At 42.2% G+C, this 20710-nt stretch overlaps 1 protein-coding gene across 3 annotated transcripts in view; it reads right to left on the bottom strand.

Annotated features, from left to right (window-relative positions):
* LOC103139918 (connector enhancer of kinase suppressor of ras 2) overlaps positions 1 to 20710 on the bottom strand; it is a 78885-nt gene that overhangs the window by 28319 nt on the left and 29856 nt on the right. For all 3 annotated transcript variants that reach the window (XM_016672817.1, XM_016672818.1, XM_007554789.2), the window contains exons 5-11: positions 19011 to 19052; positions 14874 to 14993; positions 13580 to 13639; positions 13388 to 13456; positions 9073 to 9219; positions 3545 to 3672; positions 3212 to 3423 (exon numbers count right to left, since the gene is read on the bottom strand). In XM_016672817.1, the coding sequence (XP_016528303.1) occupies positions 3212 to 3423; positions 3545 to 3672; positions 9073 to 9219; positions 13388 to 13456; positions 13580 to 13639; positions 14874 to 14993; positions 19011 to 19052 (778 nt within the window). The remainder of the gene's footprint in view (positions 1 to 3211; positions 3424 to 3544; positions 3673 to 9072; positions 9220 to 13387; positions 13457 to 13579; positions 13640 to 14873; positions 14994 to 19010; positions 19053 to 20710) is intronic.

Raw genomic sequence — 20710 nt, 5'->3', positions numbered from 1 at the left:
TTATTTTTGGAGCGATTCTGACATGAAAAAACCTCAATTGTCCAGTCATAACAACTTGTGTTCGTCTGATTTTTTTTTTTTTTTGTAAATGGACATACAATGGCCTACATTTATTTGAAAGCTAGATTAAAATGGACTCATTTTTGGCGGTGTCACTAATTTCACAATGAAAACTTGAAAAATCCAACTTTTATTTTACTATTCTTAAAATAATAAAGAATTTAACCCCTTAGCTGTCACCCCCACAGCACTGACATGTGATCTAAAGCAGTGGTCCCCAACCTTTTTATTACCACGGACCGGTCAAGACTTGGAAAATTTTGCTGCGGCCTGGGGGGAGGGAGTGAACCGTCGGATAAGGCTTCTGCATGTTGGTGTTCCTGCTACATCCTGAATATACCCAATTTGGGTTGTCTTGGCCTTTTTATCGCAGCCAGTGGGGTTTACTCTGACTGGGAACGAGAATACAACCTGCTGAATGTGACAGGTAGCCAATCAGAAAGAGCGGTGACGTAAGAACAGAGGGGAATCCCAAACAGCTGACATATCGCGCAGCTAAGAGTCCGGTGGATATTGGAGATATGTGGAAATGTTTATTATTATATGTAAAGGTCATTATTATATATGTTTATTCAGTTAAAAATGTTAACTATGAAAAACTATAGTCGCCTCCAAATCATAGTGCAGCAAATAGAGTGGCTGCTCCCGCTGTCTTTTATCCACCGCCTTTTCTTTTTGTTACGTCTTTTATCTCTTAAAATGACTCCACAAACTGTCACTATTGTTTCTACATCGCCATCCATGTTTGGTCATTCTAAATTCCCGTATGCTATGTTGGGGGCTTTGTGGATTTTCTTCTGGAATCGCGATGTTTGTGACTGGAATCGGTTCGTGTGGTGTGTTGGTCCTGCCTTGTGGCTGAACAGGAACCGATCGAACCTGTTGTTCTTTTATCAGCTCTGTGATCACAGAGGTTTGGAGAATCGGCCGACAATTCTTAAGTCTTGCCGTCTAAACCAGACTTAAGACTCACAAGCTCTACTCATCTCCTCTCGACCACTGCCCAAACGCTCTGACTCTGGTCGCTATGGTAACTTTTACATATCCCTTCAAAATAAGATACAGATGCGCCACAAAAACGAACATTTTACTTTCGTGAAAATTTTAACTCACGATAATGACTAACGGGAGCCCTGAGCTTGTTTCTCTGCAAGGAGACGGTCCCATCAGGGAGTGATGGGAGACAACGACACCCGAAGTGTTGCTTATATCCACAGCCTGCTTGGTCTCTAGTGGCAAAGCAGCTTGAAGCTTCAATGCCTCATTAGCAGCCGGTCGCCGCATGTTACACAGAGCGGCTTGTAATGTTTGACTCACCTACCGGTCCGGGATAAATCCATCCTCCTGTCTCTTCTCTGGGCCTTTTCCCCTTTAAAAAGAAAATTTCCAAAGACATCTGATCTGTTTCTTACTCATTTTGCCACTTGTGGGCTCAGCGTTGGTGCGCAAGTAACAGAGAATCCGGTTAAAGGATTTTCAAAATAAAAGATCCTCCAGACTCAAATAATACATAAAACGGAAATATTTAATTATTTCTTGCGCAGCCCGGTACCAATTGGTCCACGGACCGGTACCGGTCCACGGACCGGGGGTTGGGGTCCACTGATCTAAAGGATCCATGAGGACACCAGGGTCCTAATGATGGTTCAGGGATAAATTTAAAAAAAGAAACATTAAAGGCTTTTCACTTTGTATCTTATTTCTGAAGCTTCTATGTATTTTTAAGTGTTTAAGAAAGAATAATGAGACGTAGAGGCACATTTCACCTAGCAACGCCTCAAAATTATATAGAGAAAGGGGAAAAAAAATAACATTCAACTACAGTAAATCTATTTTGATCATTATGAGAAAATAGCTGCTCTGCTAATTTTTTCTATACCCACACTCAGAAAGCTAATTTAATAGATTAAAGTTCCTGGAAATGAGGCAAACAAGACTGGGCGATTTCATCTTGGATCAACAAGTCTCTGCACAAAATAGCTGCTTTTAAGATGTTTTATTAGGAATCCAATAACTGGATTGGTGCGTTCAAGGCACATGAACTAGACAAATGTATTATGGTCAGGATGTAAAGATTGAGCTGCGACTTTAGTCGCAAGTGGTAATCGTGAGGCTTGCAATTCAAAGAACACTGTACCAAGAGTCAAGCATGGTGGTAGCAGCATCATGCTACGGGGCTTTCATGGCACAAAGCAGGAAGAATTATGCAGAAGGAGAACTACGTCTAAATTATTCAACTTCCCCTTAACTCAGCACTAAGACACTCGGACATTGAAAACATGTATAAAATCTTCTAGGCCAGATGAACAAGCCTGGCGTTAAAGCAACTGGAACGTTCCTGACCTCAACCACACGGACAATGTAAGGACCGTGCTTAAAAGCATGTATGTGCCAGGAAACATTAAATCAACTCTAATGAATCTGGAGGAACAAGGAGCTGTGTAATGTTATTCAGGAGTGTGCCAGGCTGTTTCCAATTCTTAAAAATCTTAAACCTTGTTGTTTTGTATCATATGTATCAGATGTAACTTTTAAACAACACTAATGTCCGTGATAAAGGTATGCAAACTTCTCACCAGCACTACGGCTTTTTATGCTCATCTTGAGGCATTACCTTTTCCTAAAGGATTAACTTCCTCCTTACAGATAACAATGAACTCATTTGATTATGGGACAGTTTTCTGGCTGGATCCAATCGAGTTTACTAGCCAGGGTTCAGATCAGACATCTCATCTGGGCCTTGATGGCGGTCTCCGTATGGGCGTGTGTCTGTTTATGAAGGAACTGGACTGGACTGCTGGGTTTCGTGACGATCGCCTTGCGCCTCGTGTGGTGTCGTGGTCCCTTGACGCTGCAGCTCGCTTCAGAGGGCGTCGAGGGAAAAAGGTGGACGCAGGTGGTGCAGCAGACAGGGGAGCTGAAGCGTCTTATACGACCCCGCTGCTTAAGGCGCGTGAGTTTGTCTGTGTTTGCGCGTATGCCAGACGAGGACACGAGCGAGCACAGCGACGAGGCGAGTGAGGAGAGATGGTGGAAAGAAAAGACGGGAGACCTGGTGGAGGTGGAGGTGGTGGTGGACATGCAAGTCGGCTGATCGGGCCGGAGCTGCTGTCGCTCCCGTTTCACTGCGGGCTCTTGCGGCGCGCCTTACCATGCGTCGGTGTTTTGTCCCGCCGTCGCACGCCCGTATTGCGGCCCCGGTCGTAGTCCGTCCCAGCGGGTCCGTCGCCCTCCAGCAGAGAGAAGTACTGACCGCTGTCCTGGTCCAGGTAGTAGCTAACGGCCTCCGAGCCTTTGGATCCGGACTGGGAGCCTACGCTGTAGCGACCAATGTCGTCGCACGACATGAGGCCCATCTCCTCCCTGCGGAGAGCGGAGCTGTCACCATAAATGTCATCTGTGTCGCCTCACCCCGTCATCGGCGGTGTCGGAATAATCAGGATAATGGCCATCATCGCAACCTTTCCCATGCGCGTGTCCTGACCTGGTGCTGTAGAGTCCAGAGACGGGAGAGAGGATGTAGACGTCCTGCATGCTGGGGGCGTCCATTTTGGACATGCCCAGGGTTCCGCCGGGTGTGGGGGACGTGCTGGTGGGACTGGTAGGGATGGGCTAAAAAGAAAAAACAGAGAGAAGACTTTTTACCATCTTTTCCATACGAAAAATTAAGAATGAAGTCCATCCGATCCGGACAGATTGAATTGACTGTCCGTATTTATTGCTGTCAAGTTCAGTTTATTATTCCAACCTGTGAAAAGTTTTTTGTTTTTTTTCCAGCTGATTCCATCAAGTGTGAGTGAATTTGCAGCAATCGCTCCTCGTCGAGCGCGGACACGTCTGTGCGACGTTTACTTAAACCAGCCTGTGAAGCCTGCTTAATCACCTCACTTTTCTGTCATTTCGTCTGAAGTCTCTTCACTCTTGTCGGGTTCTCTATGTCTGTTCCCATGACAACCCCTGTTCTCCTACCCTCCACTCATTTTTCCTGTTTTCAAGCATTTCTTTAATTCCCCCCCCCTACCACACCCTTTTCCGAACCCCTCTCCTCTCCTCTCCTCCCACTATTGTGAACTACAAAGCAAGGAGAGGACGCGGGAGAGTTATTGTTGTCTCCCGTCTCTGCTCCACTCAAGGACACTTAGATTTATTTGTCATCGGCGTCTTTGTGAGGAAAGGATACCTCGCCTCGGCTGCCATAGGAACAAATTTCGATTTTCGGAGCAGCCGCTGCAACGAACGCTCGGCTCACGTTATCAATTTCACCTGAAGGAAGAGGAGTTCATGCTGTACGTCGGAGGATTTGGCCAACGTTTTAGGGAGACGACGTGGACGGAATGAACAAATAGGCACGGAAGAAAACAGAGCGATGGCGAGCAGGCAGCGCTCTCATTAAGGAAGCCCACTGTCTCATTATTTCATCAGCACTGCATTAATCAAATTCATTTCATATTCCAAACTTTCCACTCTCTCTCTCTCTGCATCTCCGCTCCCTTTCACAGCCCCTATCCCCAAGCCTCGGTCTCCCTCCTTCACCCGTGCAGTCTTCCTCTCCTGAAGGCGGCTTACAGTAAGGCGGCTTTGGCAAAAATAATGAAGATGAGATGGAAAGAGACCAAAGTTAGAGGGTTGGGGGGAGAAAAATAGGGCAAAAAAAGGGAGAACAAACCAAGAGTCAATCCAAGACAGAGGGAACAGGGATAGCTCTGCAGTGTGGCGGCTGGAGAAAACAGTAATTTAGTGATTACAACCCACTAGTCTCTGCATGGGTAAAAGGAGCTGAGGGGATAGCAGTACAGCCAGATGAGACTACCACAGCAGGTGAACTTCCAGTCTGTTCAAACAGCACTTAAAGCACTTCACCCCCCACCGTGCCCTCTTTAAGGTGGCTAAAAAAAATTTTTAAAAATCGACTGCTAAAACCTCTCCTCTGTCTAATGCTACCGCATTCGCACACGCAGGCGGATGCACTGAAACACATGCGCATGCTTTAATGCTGCATTTGATCATTTGAAAGTGTAAAACCTTAAAATGTTTAAAAACAAAGAGGAAGTGAGATTCAATTATTCAGCGCTGTGAAAAGGTCTTCGCCTCCTTACATATTTATTTTGTTTTGAATATTTTCTCGGGCTTTAATGTTTTAGATCCATCACAGGGTCACAAATGGGCTGATATTTATACTCATACCCGGTTAAGTGGGGGTTGGGGGTGCATTCACACCAACCCAGTTAAGATTGCTTTAATTGAACTCTGGTCCATTAAACGAGGCAAACGTTCAGATGGATTAAATCTAAGTCTGCGAAAGGAAACAATTTAACTGTACACAATATCTATCATGTGAATTTAGCTCACAGATTTTTTTTTCTTTACATCAAATGGTGGCAGAAATCTGTCGACAAAGTCTGGTCCTTTTTGGGAGGTGTGAATGTGGAATAAAACTGATTCGGACCAAAAAAGTGAACTCTGGTCTGCCTAAAAGTAGGTCTCAGTTCAATTAAAGTGAACTATGGCACAGTTTGGATGCATATGTGGATGCAAGCAGACTGGAAACCACAAGGCATTCTGGGTAAATACAAAGAAAACAAATGTGAGAGTTGAACACTAGCGGGAGAAATGGCTCGTGGTCTTTTGCCAAAGACAAAAGAGCTAAAATCTGACTCCATTTTTGTTTACATTTTGTGAAGAAGGAAGTTGCGCTCTGCGTCGTCTTCAGAGGTTCTTGTGTCTTTTATTTTAGTTGTCCTGGGTGCAGCGCCACCGCAGGTGAGGAGAGGAACAGGTTCTGTTCATTTGACACAGTGCAGTGTGAAAACGAATTACACCAACTGAAAATGTAACAAATGTCAATTTGGTCCACAATCGAACCGAGTCTACCGGAGTATCAGGTGTGAAAACACCCGCAGAAACAAAACAAACAACCATGCAGACACACACTCACTCACAAGAGAAAGAAAGAGAAACAAAATAAGCCAGGACGTATATTTTTTGGAGTCCCAATCTTAAAAATGGTTCTGTAAGGTTTTCTCATCTGTTCTTGAATTTCTTTAGACCATGACATGATGTGTGTGTGAGTGAGAGTGTGTGTGTGTGTGTTTCTTTTCTTTAGATATATTAGTCACCTCCAATTGTCAAGTTCTATTCTAAGTGATTTCTTAATCACAATAATTAGAACTGTGTGTGACTTATAAAACTCATGATTTAACAAGAGGGCAGCCATACTTTCAAAGAATTATACTGAGTTGGAAGAGATTCTACTTTTACTTCTACTTTTCCACAAAATTTGAAAAAGTTTTTTTTAAATTACTGTGGTTATTTTTGTCAAATTTTAAAGTTGGCTTAATGAGCTGCAACATTTAACAACAACAATAATAAATAGGCAATTTTGCCTTTTGCCATAACAAGTTTTAATCAAAGGGTTTCAGGATTCCTTACGCAAAACAGAACCCTTGAACGCCTCTCCCGCCATTCTGGCGCTTAGTTCTTCATAAACGTTTCACCTCATTTTATAACGGAGCGTTTTTATTTACATCAACTTTACAGAATATATGACAAACGTGCTTTCATCTTCGGAGTGATGCCATGGATGACGAAGTTGTGGACATTAGTCAGACGCCCCAAAATAGGCCAGAAGACTGGGCTTGCTGCAATTATCAAAGAGCAACAAGCGCTAATGCATTCAGCGCCTAAAATAGCAGGTGTTTACCCACAGTGACGACTTATGAGCCTGTGAGGGATTTGAGCAAAGCAGGATCACACACAATGGGAGCCATGTGAGTAATCGATTTAGTGTGGTGTGATGTGGATGCTGATGAGGCTTTTGATAAGATGAAATGACTCTGAGCACGGCGGCTAAGAGGCAGCAGTGGTGCATGTAGCATCTCCCTCTCTTTACTTTTAACCATTAAAAAACAAAGCACCGCTGTAATTATGATGGAATATTAAATTGCTCTTAGCCCATCCTGCCCAACATGCAAATGTACACACACACACACACAAAGAGAGAGAGAGAGAGATTTCTACCACCATTTGATGTAAAGAAAAAAAATCTGTGAGCTAAACTCACATGATATTGTGTACAGATAAATTGTTTCCTGTCGCAGACTTAGATTTAATCCATCGGAACGTTTGCCACGTTTTCTGCTGAAATTTCCCCAGACGTGCAAGCTGGTCTCCAGAACCGGGCTTAAAGTGCACGTGTGTTTTTCGGTTGTGTGTTTTTGTTTTTGGGAGCATGCGAGCGCAGGGAGGGAGAATCTGAGGGAACGAGCATACAGAGAACAACCCAGTTCTTTTGTGTCTCAAAGGAGCGATCGAGGCTGGGAAACAAAAAAACCCCCAACAAAAACTGGAAAACAACCCTCTGCATGTATACGTACACAAAGCGTGAACAGAAACACGCTTAAACACACACGTGTAGCCATGGCCGTGTTAGACCGTCTGCCATGAACACACGAACACACACGCGCACACACACACATATACAAATCTGCTCTGAAACAAGCTGTTTAGCAAGATATTTTGGATTCAGTAAATTATCTCCAGTATTTGCTGAGTAGTGGCTCTTGTTTCAGAGCCAGTGGAGCTGCTTGTTGTTGCTTATGAATTATTAAAAGCTCAAGTCTTTTCTGAGAGAGAACAAAATCTAAAACGCTCATTTCTTTTTCTCCTCGCACAGATGTCTCCGAGCTCCGATCTGGGCGCTCGCGGCGCGTTTGCGTCATAACGGTCTGTCAGGGAGCCATTACCCCGATCCTCTGTTCTTCTACACACACACACACAGCAGCAAATACAACAATAACCACCGAAGAGCAAGCGGAGTCAATGATAACATGGCAACAACATGGAAATGGCAACCGGCTCGTTTGAAAGAATCGTTCGTAACACTGACTCGATGGGCAAATTCAAGAAAATGTCGCACGCGCAGTGCTGTATTTATGCTAACAACGTCCTGGAAGACAGAATGAATTGAGGGTTTAAACTGAAAGCAACAAAAAGACAAGAAAAAACCCCCCAGAAGAGCAGCTGTGCTCTGATGAACAGAGATCAAAGCGTGGAAGTAGCATGTAAATGAACTGGTCTGATGCGAAGTTAAAAATAGCAGCCGCAGAACACGGGAGGCTGACAAGACAGTCGGCGCTTCACAAAGCATCAAGGCAGTGTCAGACTCGCCCTCGTCTCACCCCTCCATCCGACTCAGCACGGATAGCTCTCTTTCTGTGCACCGGAAACTGTAAAAACTGCAATATGAGGGGAAGATTTGCAAAGCTTGTACAACAGCAGACTTACTCCACCCTTGGAGAGAGGGGAAGCTACAGATCTTTAGCTGACCCCAGCATTGAAATAATTTCTATTTAAAAGTGTTCAATGTAGCTTACTGGGATTTCATGTAATAGACCAACTTAAAGTTGATAGGATCTTGAGTTGTTTCCAGGTTTCTTTATTCTGTATTCCTCTCTGTCTTCTATATGTTTTACCTTTGTTCAGTAGTTCCTAAGCAATTCTAGTTTGTTTATTTCTTCTTGTGTAGTTATTTTTTTGTCTAGTTCAATTATGTTTCTGAGTTATTCTTTAGTGTTATTCCTCCCTTTCTTTTCACACCTGCAACCTGTTTCTAATCAGCCGTCTGTTCCTTGTTCAGTAATCAGCCTCCCCAGTATATAAAACTCATTCTCGGTTCCTCCTTGCTGGTTCCTCTAAATCCCGTTACCTACCTGTTGTTCCTGGTTCATGTCATTTTTGTTCTTCTCTGGCTCCCTGTGCTCTCCATGTTTTGCTTTTTGTCCTGCCATTCTTTATCAAATCTTCAATATCAACTCAAAGTGTCATTTGGGTCCTACACCAGCACACACCCATGACAAAAGTAATCATAAAGTTGAATAAAACAAAGACATAGTTTTTTTTTTTTTTCAAACAAAAATCTGAAACATATTTGTTATTACACAGATCCCTCTTAATAAAATTGAGTCCACTGCAAAAACTAGCAAATCCTACAAAGCATGAACGTGTTGTGTTCACCTGCAGGCCCAGTGGTTTCCAGCGTACGTTCCTGAGCAGAGCCGGGGTGGAGCTCAGCGTGTTCTGGGGCCTTTTCTTCAGCGTGAGGATGACTCCGCACGGGTCTTCTCTCAGAGCGTTCACCAGGTTCTTCAGCTGCCATCCCACCTGAGGAAGACATACACAGATGAGCCCAGAGGTGTTCATATGCCTGGCAAATCTACATTAAATTTTTTTTTTTAACGCCAAAAAAGTCAGGAAGAAAGGGAGTGTCAACTTTGAAACAAATTTACTATAAAAATGAACATATAACAGAATGTCTATGCCATTTTTAGATTTTTTTTTTGTTGCATGAGGGCTAATGCCTCCTTGCCATCATCCTATTCTTTAGATCTCTCTTCATAAGAAATATGTTGGTAAAATTAAAAATTTAACTTCTTAAGTGGCTCATGAGTTACTGGAGCCACAGCCTTAAAGCTGCAGTATGTAACAGTAATAAAAAATATATATATTTCTGTATATTTGTTAAAACTGTCACTATGTTGTGTCAGTTTTATATGAGTCAGATAATCTATGCTACTATTGCTGTCTAAAGAAACGTGCCGCTCCTGACCAAAAACAACCAATCGGAGCCAGGAGGAGGGTTTTTGCGCTGTCAATCACCCTCATGTACTCTCTCCTCAGTGTGCTAATGGAGGAGAAACAACCTTAAAGGAAAACCATTTATCCATCGTAATCAGTGGCTATGCTAACTAGGCTGGAAATTCACAACAGGCTCTGCTGGCTGCAGAGAAGGAGAAGTTGTATAAAAACTTATATGACAAATAACAAAATTTCCTTTTGTCTGGCACTTCAGCCGCATTAGCATCCAAAACTCCCCCAAAAGGAAAGAAAAAAGAAAAAAAAAATGAAAGTGCATCGCGACAGAAATGCGGGAACATGTGTGGCTGGGAAAACAAAGGGCAAGTTGTTCAAAAAGTAAGTGTCATATTGAAATAAATTGTGGCTTAGTCCGTATAAATCTGAAGACGGTGGGAATTGGTAAAAGGAGCACGCCAGAGAAATGCTGACTGCAGAGTTTTCTTGTGGCTCGGGCGAGGCCGTCTCCAGAGCTCACAGCACTCATCAGGTCATTGATTGGCAACATTGGTCTCAGTTACTGGCAGAGTCTGCAGAGGCCACTACACACGCACGCACACACACACACATGCACTGTCTGGTACAGAAATATATCTGCTCCAATTTAAAAAAAGGACCTGTGCGTTGTAGCCGGATTGTTATATTTTGTCTTATTTAATCCAAAACCGACAGTTTGGCGAGACTGAATCTCTTTAGTTTGAGATGCGAGTCTAAAAATCAGAGACATTGTGGTTCCCCTGCCAAGCGTCAGGGAAATGGGTGTCATCTGATATCGGGCTGGCTTTCGTCCACTCCAATGTCCGTCCGCTAAGCACTAAGTCACAAAAACTGATTACTGCAGAAAATCGCAGGGAAGAATAAGTTGCTTGAGTTTGTTGGAAAGTGATAAATCTTCATACCAGCTACTTGTTTAGTAGTTTCTCTCTGTGGCCCGAGGTTTTTTAGTTTCAATACTTAAAAGTTGAAGAAAGACAACAGTTATGAGAAGAAGAAGGTTTCCCTGATTGTCAATGCAGCGATTGGGGAAGATGAAAGATTTGCTGTTTTCACAAGAACTCAGACCGATAGTACATGCCGTTACTCAAACTCTGCAAAAACACAAACTACTACCAATAAAATTATAGCACTTTTTTTTTTTTATACACTGGGGGAAGCCCAGCCGTCAGAGCTGAATCTGACGGCTGCAGAGCTGCTCTTTTAGTCAAACAAGCCGAGTGCAAAGACAAACAGGCGGACACCTAGCTAAGTGAAACCAGCATAATCTGCTGCTGATGACATTCTTACAATCCCAGGGGTCTTCATTATTTTCCCAGATGCTATTACCTCCACATAATTACGCTACCTTTTCAAACAGCTAGTGAGCTACTTGAGCAAAATCCACGATTAGCTCAGCCGCGCTGAAGGCTGAAGGTTCCCTTTTGAAGTCTAAACAGCAATGCTCAAGCCGTGTTGTTTGCTCTGTGTACGTATGGGACGGGCCCATATAATCACCCTTTAATGTAATGAAATTCTGTTCATTCAATATTCACCCTAATCTCATATTTAATTCGAAGCCTGGCTAGATAAACTTATCAACCGCGATGTGTTTTCCTCTCTCTCCTCCCAGTGAGCTCGGGTTGGAGCTGCTAACTTCTTCTTCTTCCCTCCGTTTCTTTTTATCTGTTCTTCCACCTCCTCTCCCCAAGTCGCTCTTTACTTCCTCCTCCCTTTTCGCCCCACTCTCCCAGCTCTGTTGCAACCCTGTTTCTACACATACACACACACACACACACACACACTGTCTCTCCTCCACTCCATGCTTATCTCCTCCCCCAGAGTGAGGGATCAGAGCGGTGAGGGCCCAGCCGAGGGAGTAATAAAGGGCTGAAGCTGTGAGCCTGGCAGGGTGCGATCTGCACTGTCACCCTGAGGAAGAGGAGGGGAGGGGAAGAGGGAGATAACGCACACCTTCATCACACGTCAATCAAACGCCTCAGCACAGAACCCTGCATGCAGAGTGTTGCGAGAGAACATCATGGATAGTGAAGAGAAACAGGGGAGGAAAAAAAAAACTCACTTTTGAGACATCTACAGCTTTTTTTCCCCTCCTTTTCAGAAATCTCAGATAAACACAGGAACAGATGATTCGAGGACATGATGAGCGACGCTCACAAAAGAGTCTGCTCTGTTTAAAATGGCTGCCTGTTCCTTCTGATCTGATGACCTGGATTGAAACTCATGATATTCAGAAAGTGAAACTGGGTTTGGGGGTTCATACAGTAAAAGTATTTACACAAGTTAAAACTCTGCACATTTTTTTCACAGCACAACCGCGATCGTCATCGTATGTTATTGGGATCTTATGGAGAAGTCAGAGAACTGCTAAACTGAGAGTTCAGACAACCATGTATTACAATCTCTATTGGTTAACTAAGGTTAACTTTACTGCTTCTCTCAATGTGGAAAATGTTAAAATTCCCAAAATCTGTGTCTTTTTTATTTAGTTTGTTGTTTCTTTGTTTGGTTAACAACTTAAGCTTTTCATGGATTGGTCACCAGACGTGCAGGTTGAGGAAGTTTTCAAATTCCTAATTTTCTCAAATGCACCTTTACTTAGAGAGCAAAGAAAGGGTGGGACTCTCTCCCATTCACTCCAATTAAATCAGAAAACATGTCAGTTTTTTAAAAAGGAGCTGAATTGCTTTTTAGGAGTAAATTATAACGGGAAACATTTTTTTTTGTAGATTTTGTGAACATAAACAATATTTAAGCAATTGAAAATGATGAAGTTAAAAACACGGAGCGTCTTCTCAGGGGAAGCGATAAACCTATCAATTCATGTACAGGACTAGCTACTAATGTATTGTAATTTGCATTAGTAGGATCATTTTCCTGTAATGGTCAGGGCACCAAAATGGGCTAAAGAAATCCATTAAAAGTCCAGTTTGCACTGTATGACCAAAATCCGTACTGCGAACAATCTCACGTTCAATGTTGAAGTAAAGGAGATGGGAAAACCAACACGACACAAAAGTCTGGACACATCACAATTAAACACGTTGGTGGCAGCATTATGCTGTAGGAATCCTTTAGCAAGAGCCCAGAAGCTTTTCAGAGTTGATTGACGGCACATGGGACGAAACTGGAGGGAAACATGTTTGAGGCTGAAAGAAACTCAGGACCGGGTTGTTGTTTGTGCTCCTCTAATCTGAAGCAAAGTTCCAGAAAACTGCAAAACAGCTGAAACCCTGAGGTCCTCTAAACACACAAACTGATGCTCACAAATGTTCTCCGTCCTGTTTGAACGAGCTTCTGCTGTTTTTGCAAAGAAGAATGGCCAGGTATATTTCGGTGTGTAAAGGTGCGACACTGGTTGAGAGACACCCCACAGAAACAACTGAAGCCGTATCTGCAGCTAGACGTTTTATCTCCAAGGGACATGAACACTTTGACTTAAAATTCAAATAAAACACCTCCATATTTGTGGTTGTAGTGTGAAAAAAATGTGAAAATGCAGATTATTTCAGCTAAACACACTAAAATAAGGAGGACAGAACGGGATATTTCAGTGGATGATGAAGCTAAATAACACAGTTTGTCCTCATGTGGCCCCTTGATGAACACAGAATAAAGTTTGCATGATGTGACCACTGAGGAAGAAGAGCTGGTACATCCTCTGTGCTTCAGCGCAGTTTGCATTTGGAGCTGTGTGACTCACCACCGTCTGGTGGTTGACTTGGATCACCTCGTCTCCAGCGTGGATCTTCTTGCACTGATCTGCCGGTGACTGAAACCGGAAGACAACAAACTTAGTTGATACTGAAGTGGTTCTATTGTACTGGGGGGGAAATATGAAACTAAGTATAATTCAAGCTTCCAAATCTGAATGCTTATGACAGTAAAAACGCACGTTCTCTGTGGTCCCAGTGATGACGTGGAGTCCATCGTATGTTGACTTGATGTACATCCCCTGGAAAACAAGAGAAAAAGACCAGAGAATAAGAATGTGTTTGAAAAATGCACATTTTTATAGAAAAACCGAAACTAAAAAAAATGAAGTTGAGTAATGACTCAACATGCACGGAGTGTTAGTTTTAGAAATAATCTGCCACAGCTTTTCAAAAGTACAAAAGCTGCTGCTTGTCAGAAAGAGCAACCGATATCAAAACTAATCTTTGGTGTTTCGACAAGATATTATGGATTTATCAGTTGTTGATTTTTTTTTTTTTTGCGGAAGTGCTTAATGCTGTCGTTTGATGTACAAAAAACATATTCTCAGCGAGTTGCAAATCTGAAGCTTCTGAAGCGGACTCTTCCAGCCGTGTTTCTGGATCCTGCTCACAAGCTGCATTTGAAGCTATGCTCTCTGGACGTAATTTTGCAGAAGCTTTCCCGGATCGCATGCAGGGGATTTACGGAATCAAATCTGCTTCCCGATGCACTAACGCCCGAGACGCTGCTGCCAACAGAATTATTAAATAATCTGTTCAGATAATTTGGTTGAGAGCGGAGAATGTAGCACCTTAAACGGTCTAGTTGGTACAACATCAAGCACAGGTACAGACGCTGATCTGTCCAGAGGCGCTCCCAGCCTGCTTGGTGAACCGCTGCGCAGGATTCGCTGCAACACCAGACAGCCTATCACTGAAGTCTGCGATTTATTACTTATTGTTTTTACTTTATTATTCCCGCGTCTAGTCGCTCAGGGCTCTTTGCGGTGTAAATGGCGGAAGAAAGGCTGGCCGAACCGAAGCTTTACATCAGCAATTTTCAACAGCGATTAAAGTTGAAAATTCAGTTTCGCTAAGTCTAGACTGAATGTAATGACTTACTCAAGAAAGCTCTGGTGTTGAGGAAAAATAACATATAAGTCCAGCTGTGTGAAACCTTTAGCTAACCCCAGATAGCATGGGAGATAGCATGTTGCATTGTTTTTCTAGCGGGCGTACGTCTATGGTGCATTCAGGTACAACTCTGTCACTGCAAATGTTTGCCTTGATACTGAGCATTTACAAGTAGATTTATTGTAAAAATAATTGGATTAATTTAGGAAATAAAACTAAATCTCCAGTCAGTTCTAAACTGCACACAATTTAAAAACAAACACCCGTTATTTCTCATGTTAAAATGAAACTACTGCAGTTTTTATTGTGTGTGTGTTTTTTCTGTGTGTGTGTCTGTGAATTTCCGAATGTTGTCCTCACCAGGCCTTCGCTGGGCATGATGCTGGTGAGGTGGACCACCTCCAGATGTGCCGACTGAGATACCAGAGAGTCCGACGACAGAGAGATGATGTGGTCGCAAATCCCTGCGAGGGTCTTACACTGAAGACAAAGATGGAGGTGCAGAAAAAAAAAACATAGAGAGACCAAAGGAGAGAAAGACAGAAAGTTATTGAGATTGGTTTTGGCTCCTGGGGGATGCTGTGACCTAGCTGGAGGAGGTGAAACAGACATCATTTTATTAGACTGCTTCCACATCACCACTCCCATCGCTCTGTCACACAAACCGTTTCCTGTCACAGTCTGTCCACACAGGCATGCCCACAAGACGCGCTCGGAGAAGCAACGGCGCGTGCGCGAGCCCGGCTGGTACTTGGTGAAATTTGCGGAGCTCACTTTTTATTTGTTGCCTTCGTTCGTTTCGAAGAAATGACTACAGACGGCACTGTGGGTGTAATTCCCAGCTTCTTTTGCTCCCGCCTGAAATCTGAGCAAACAAGCCGTCTGAGTGGTGCAGCTTTTCCCTGCCTTTGTTTCTAAGCAAAGATTGACATTTTCTCTGGCTATTTGCTCGGCTGCACACACACATTTGTTTATCACTGGCAACATTTCCTGCCTTTTAATCTCCGCTGAGTGACTGCAGCGCTTTTGCGGACGTTTATCCCAGCAACTTTGTCTCACGGGTTATCCTACTTAATGTGTGCGCACACGCGAGAGCGCAAATAAGCGGCGAGCCCGAGACGCTAAGCGGAAAAGTATTTTTGTGCACTACGATGTAAGTATGAAACGATAAAATAGTCTTTTAATCTCAACTCGACGTATTAACAATAAAATAAGCTAACGTGTGGAATGTGATTCCACATTAAAAAGCTCACAGAGAATTCTCCACTTTCTTATAGTCACGTTTCTTCGAATCTCTAACAGCTCCGACTACAAAAACGGTTTTTTTTTAAATTTATCATTTGTTTTCAAAATTGATCAAATCATATCAGAGCTGTTTAAAAAACAAAACACTACAAATGAAATTCCTTGTGTGTGCAAAAACTTGGCAAATACATCTGATTTTATTTCTTCCATTTAGTCAGCCTTAACTTTTTGTTTACATACATTTAGACAGTAGAAAATTGGAAAATAAATTATACAGACAGACAGACACACTGAGGCTCTGTAGGTAGAGTCGTCAACTTGTGATCAGAAGGTTGTAGGTTCGATGCCAGCTTCCTCCTGGGCAAGGCACTAAACCCCAATTATTGTGTTTGTAAGTATGGCAACTATATAAGTTATAAAGTTGCTATTTAAGTTCAGTCTATTACTATTATAGAGGGACAGATGTCTACTTCACTTCTGTTCTACCACCACAAACGTAAACATGAGGAGCCTACTGAGACTTCAACTTGATCCTCACACTTTAATCTTAAAGGTTAAGATTAACCAACAAACACAAGAAAACGATCTCTATCTCTTTCAGCGCAATAATGACTTAGAACATAAGGAACTAAGAAATAGTTGACCAAACAGAAAATCTGTTATGGTCGTCCCAGACGCCAGAGCTAAACACTAAAGGAAATCTTCTTCATTCTAGTAATCTCCTGTATTTTCGTCCTCATGACACATAGCTCTGCTTGCTAACACACACAACAAATGCAGTTGCATAATTCATTGTCTGCAACTGCATGTTCCCACAACACACACACGCATGCACGCACGCACACACACACGCGCACACATACTGAACAAATACATACTCAGACTTTGGAAAAAAGATGGAGAGGGAACGACTGGAAGTAGAAGAGAGAGGCATGAAGGCATGAGAGGCGGGAGGGAGAGTCTGGGAGGAAAGGGAAGAAAACGAGGGAAAGAGAGAACACACAACTAGGACAGTGTTATGTAATTCCTCTCATCCTTATGCATGCATGCACATAAAAACACTCATGCACACTTCACGCTCCATCAGACACGCAGGCTCACACACGCGCATTCATGCTATCTTTCCAGAACACACACACACATACACACACGCATCCTGTCCATCTGATTGCTGCAGGCTGTAGTCTAGTGGAGAGGAGTGAAGTACAGAGTTTTGCATTATTGAGAAGAAGCGAACTAACATACAACTGCACTATAGTGACCAACATGAAACCCATGCTGCAATTAAAACTTGCCGTAATTATGTCTGAGTGCAGTTTGCTGCATAATTCAATCAGTAAATATATCCATGTAAAGGAGTTTCTGTTGCACTATTATTATCTGAATCTATTTTTGTCCAGAAATATTAATAATCCCACAAGTGGCAAAGTGACAGCTGGGAATATTGATTTGCACTTGTGAAGATTAATAGCTCTTTAAATCAGTCACACACACGCACAGTACTGTATACTGTCTGGTAGTGAAAAAGGAGTTTCTGCAGTACTTCAATACTGAAGAATAATCACCTTGTGTTGCTAATGTTGGTTTGGTTGCTTCACCTGAAAAGACCAAATCTTTCTGGATTTCTATCGAGCTGGTTAAAAGCAGCTGATCTCTTACTTTTTTTTGTTGCTTGTTTTACTTTTTCATTACTTTTTCATTTAAAATCCAGATTATTGAGTCCCAGAGACTGGAGTTCATGGCTAAGTCCAATGGGGATCAAGACCCAAGTGGATCTATGCTCTCTAAACAACTTGAATCTCAGAAATGTCATAGTAGTTTAAAATTTTACGAACCTTTAAAGTGTTGTCAGGTTTGCAGAGTAGCTCATGACTGCATATCTGGAAAATGGGGGCAGTTATTACGATTGTCTCAGTTATCTAAATGTATGCATTTCTGCTGTGTAGTAAATCAGTGTAAATAGCAATAATTAGCATTCAGTTTAACTCTGACAACTTTTTACATTAATTTATTTCTCTTTGAGACAGTTACTCTAGCGGAAAATCCTTCACCTGCTCTTTTCCTGGTATATATTTCACACAGGAAGATTATTAGTTGTTGCTCTTTCTCCAATCTCGATTTCCTGCGTATTTTGTCCAGTTTCCATGTAAATAATGGTCAAAAGTCTAATGAGAGTTAAAATTATGCTTTTTTATTTCTTAATATAAAACAAAACGTCTGATATGGGCGTGTTGCTTTTTGTTTGGTTGCCAGCTGAATCATTTCAAGGCTCTAAAACCTTATTTTACATTTTTCTGCACATCATGAACAAACATCTAGAGAAGCTCCATTTAGAAAAACTCCTGTTTCACTGCTGCCTCCTTTCACACATACGCCTCCCGTTTCTAGCAAAGCACCTGGGACCGAGGTGTTTAAATATGCCTGTTGTTATTTTTCTACATATGTAAAAAAAACAAAAAAAAAACAAAAAGGCATGTAGCAAATCAGAGCTTAAACCTTAAACCAAAATGCTTAAGGGCTCATTTTGAAAGATGAGACATCACACAGTCAGTGACGTTGAATTTCAAATGCAATCGAATGACTTGCTCTCGAGTTGCAGAGATTTCTAGAAAGCATTATCTAATGTCCTCTAAATGCTTAGTCTTTTTTCTTTTTTTTTGCTCGGCACACTATTTGCTTCGCTCCCTCCACCTGACCTTGAATGGCAACAGGAAGCCTCCCAATCCGACTGTCAGCCTGGATCAGACACTAGCTGCTCACTCTGTTTCACACGTGGATGCAGACAGTTCCCCATCGCACATGTGTACATGCACACGCGCACGCACACACACACGCACGCAGGCATGCACGCACACACACGGCCTACAACAGAGCTTTCAAGAGGCCCGCGGCCTATTTGCACTTCACCAGACATGCGTTCTTCCCAAAAACAAACCAGCACAGACACACATCAAATCGATCTCAGGTCAAAGTGTGCTCAAATGTGACACTTTTAATGAAACTGTTATGTTCCGAGTGCAGAATCAATTAAAATGCTTTCTCTGCTTATGACAATCAGAGATTCTGCCTGGCATCGATTGACACAAAATGTTTGGAAATGGCAAAGTGCTTGGCGCACTTATTGAATGTCTCTTTGAAATGTTCTAAAAATACACTTTGCACACAGAAGAGGAGGACACCTCCCATCCACATGAGTATTAACAACAAAAAAAGAGAAGAATCTCTAGAAACCATTTTTTGGCAAACACTTACCACGTGAAGGATCTTGTTCTCCGTTTCATACACGGTGCAGTCCTGTTAAGGGAGAGGAGCCGAGAAAGACAAACAATTAATGCAAATTCAAACAGAAACATCCACACAAAAGCTCTATTATCTCTCTGCTCCAGATATAACATCCAGGAGAAAAGCACTTTACACTGTAGTCAGAATAGCATGCTTAATCGACATGTACATGTTGTTTAGGAGATGCTAATAGTTAAAACAGATATGAATAGAATTGATGGACCTTCTGGAGAAGATGTGCGAAAATATTCATATTTTTTTATTATTATTTTAAAAATGAAATCTCTCGCAAAAAAAATGTAAAAATAAAACAAACTTTGAGTGTATTTATTCCGAGAAGGGAACAAAATGTTTTCAACTGAATCACCACAACTGTTGTTATTGACAGTCCATGAAGTTTTTTTGACTGATGCCTATTGGTTTTCCATAGTTTGACAGCCCTGAAACGATTAATCAAATTCATGGTGATTAATCGGTTATTGAAATAATTGTCGACTAATTTAGTAATCGATTAATTGTTAACTGGAGTAGACAGACTATACAAAAGGCGTTTGCAGATAAAAACCAACACACTCAGAGCAGTAATTAAGCCACATGCAAAAGATATAAATGATCCAAAACTGCTCAAGTGGCGAAGTTCAGCTTCACTTGGTTCAAACTGTGTAAATCTATTGAGCACATTTTGCTTCTGAAAGACAAATCACTTAATAAAAGAGAACTAGTCAACAGATCAGTCATGTTAAACCAATGGCTGAGCTTCTCACATGTTGATGTTTGAAGTATTTTTTTTAGCTTCAGATGGGTTATTTGATTCAAATAATAAAGGAACGCTACACTATGTTTACAATTGTGATAGTAGGAGAGAAGTGGCTTTTCCAGCAGCACTCCCATATCACCAAGAAGTGTTTAAATTTTGTCTAATGGACATGCAGTGACCCCAAGATGCCATTATTTACTGCAGTTCTTCAGCAATGAGAAGAGACAGAGAAGAAATGAGCGTCCTCATATATGCTAGTGGTTTGAAGCTAAAAAAAATAGGCATCTGTGTCATGAAACAGAAAGCAGATTACTAATGAAACACGGCAAAAAAGTTTTAGTAACCTCAAAAAGGAAAGGGTGTATTAAATTCAAGCTGAAATTTGCGAATTTCAAATTCTCCCACTGAACAAACAGCACATGTTGCCATCGAAGCCGTTTTTAAAGTGAGACCGTTCTGCTGCGGAAAGACATGAATGTATTTTGAGGCTTTCTCCACGTCTTCACCAGAGGCGCCAACATATTTGACTTCATCTGTGCAATTCTGGGAAGCATCTCACTGAATCCACCAGATGTGTACGGTGAGCGGCAATCACATCTGTTTGATGCATTAATGCAGACACTGCTGCCATCTTTGTCTCTCTCCCTGCGTCCCCTGGCAGCCAGAGGCTCATTTGGCCTATTGTGAACCTACGGTGTGGCCCCTTTCTGTTCCATCTCCTTTGGCCCTTGTAATATGGGGATTGGGTGTTATCTGCTCAGCTGCAGGATTCACTCTGGGCACAAGTACAAATGCACTGATACATACTCTGAGCAGGCTCTTACTGTGAGGGCACGGTCCAGGTCCAAGAGAGAAGACATAGTTGTTGTTTTTTTTTTTTCAAAATAATTGAAACGGCTACAAAGCCAAAGTG

The sequence above is a fragment of the Poecilia formosa genome, unplaced genomic scaffold (assembly GCF_000485575.1).
Source record: "Poecilia formosa unplaced genomic scaffold, Poecilia_formosa-5.1.2 Scaffold66, whole genome shotgun sequence".
Taxonomy (NCBI): domain Eukaryota; kingdom Metazoa; phylum Chordata; class Actinopteri; order Cyprinodontiformes; family Poeciliidae; genus Poecilia; species Poecilia formosa.
This window is presented reverse-complemented; position numbering and strand designations above follow the sequence as displayed.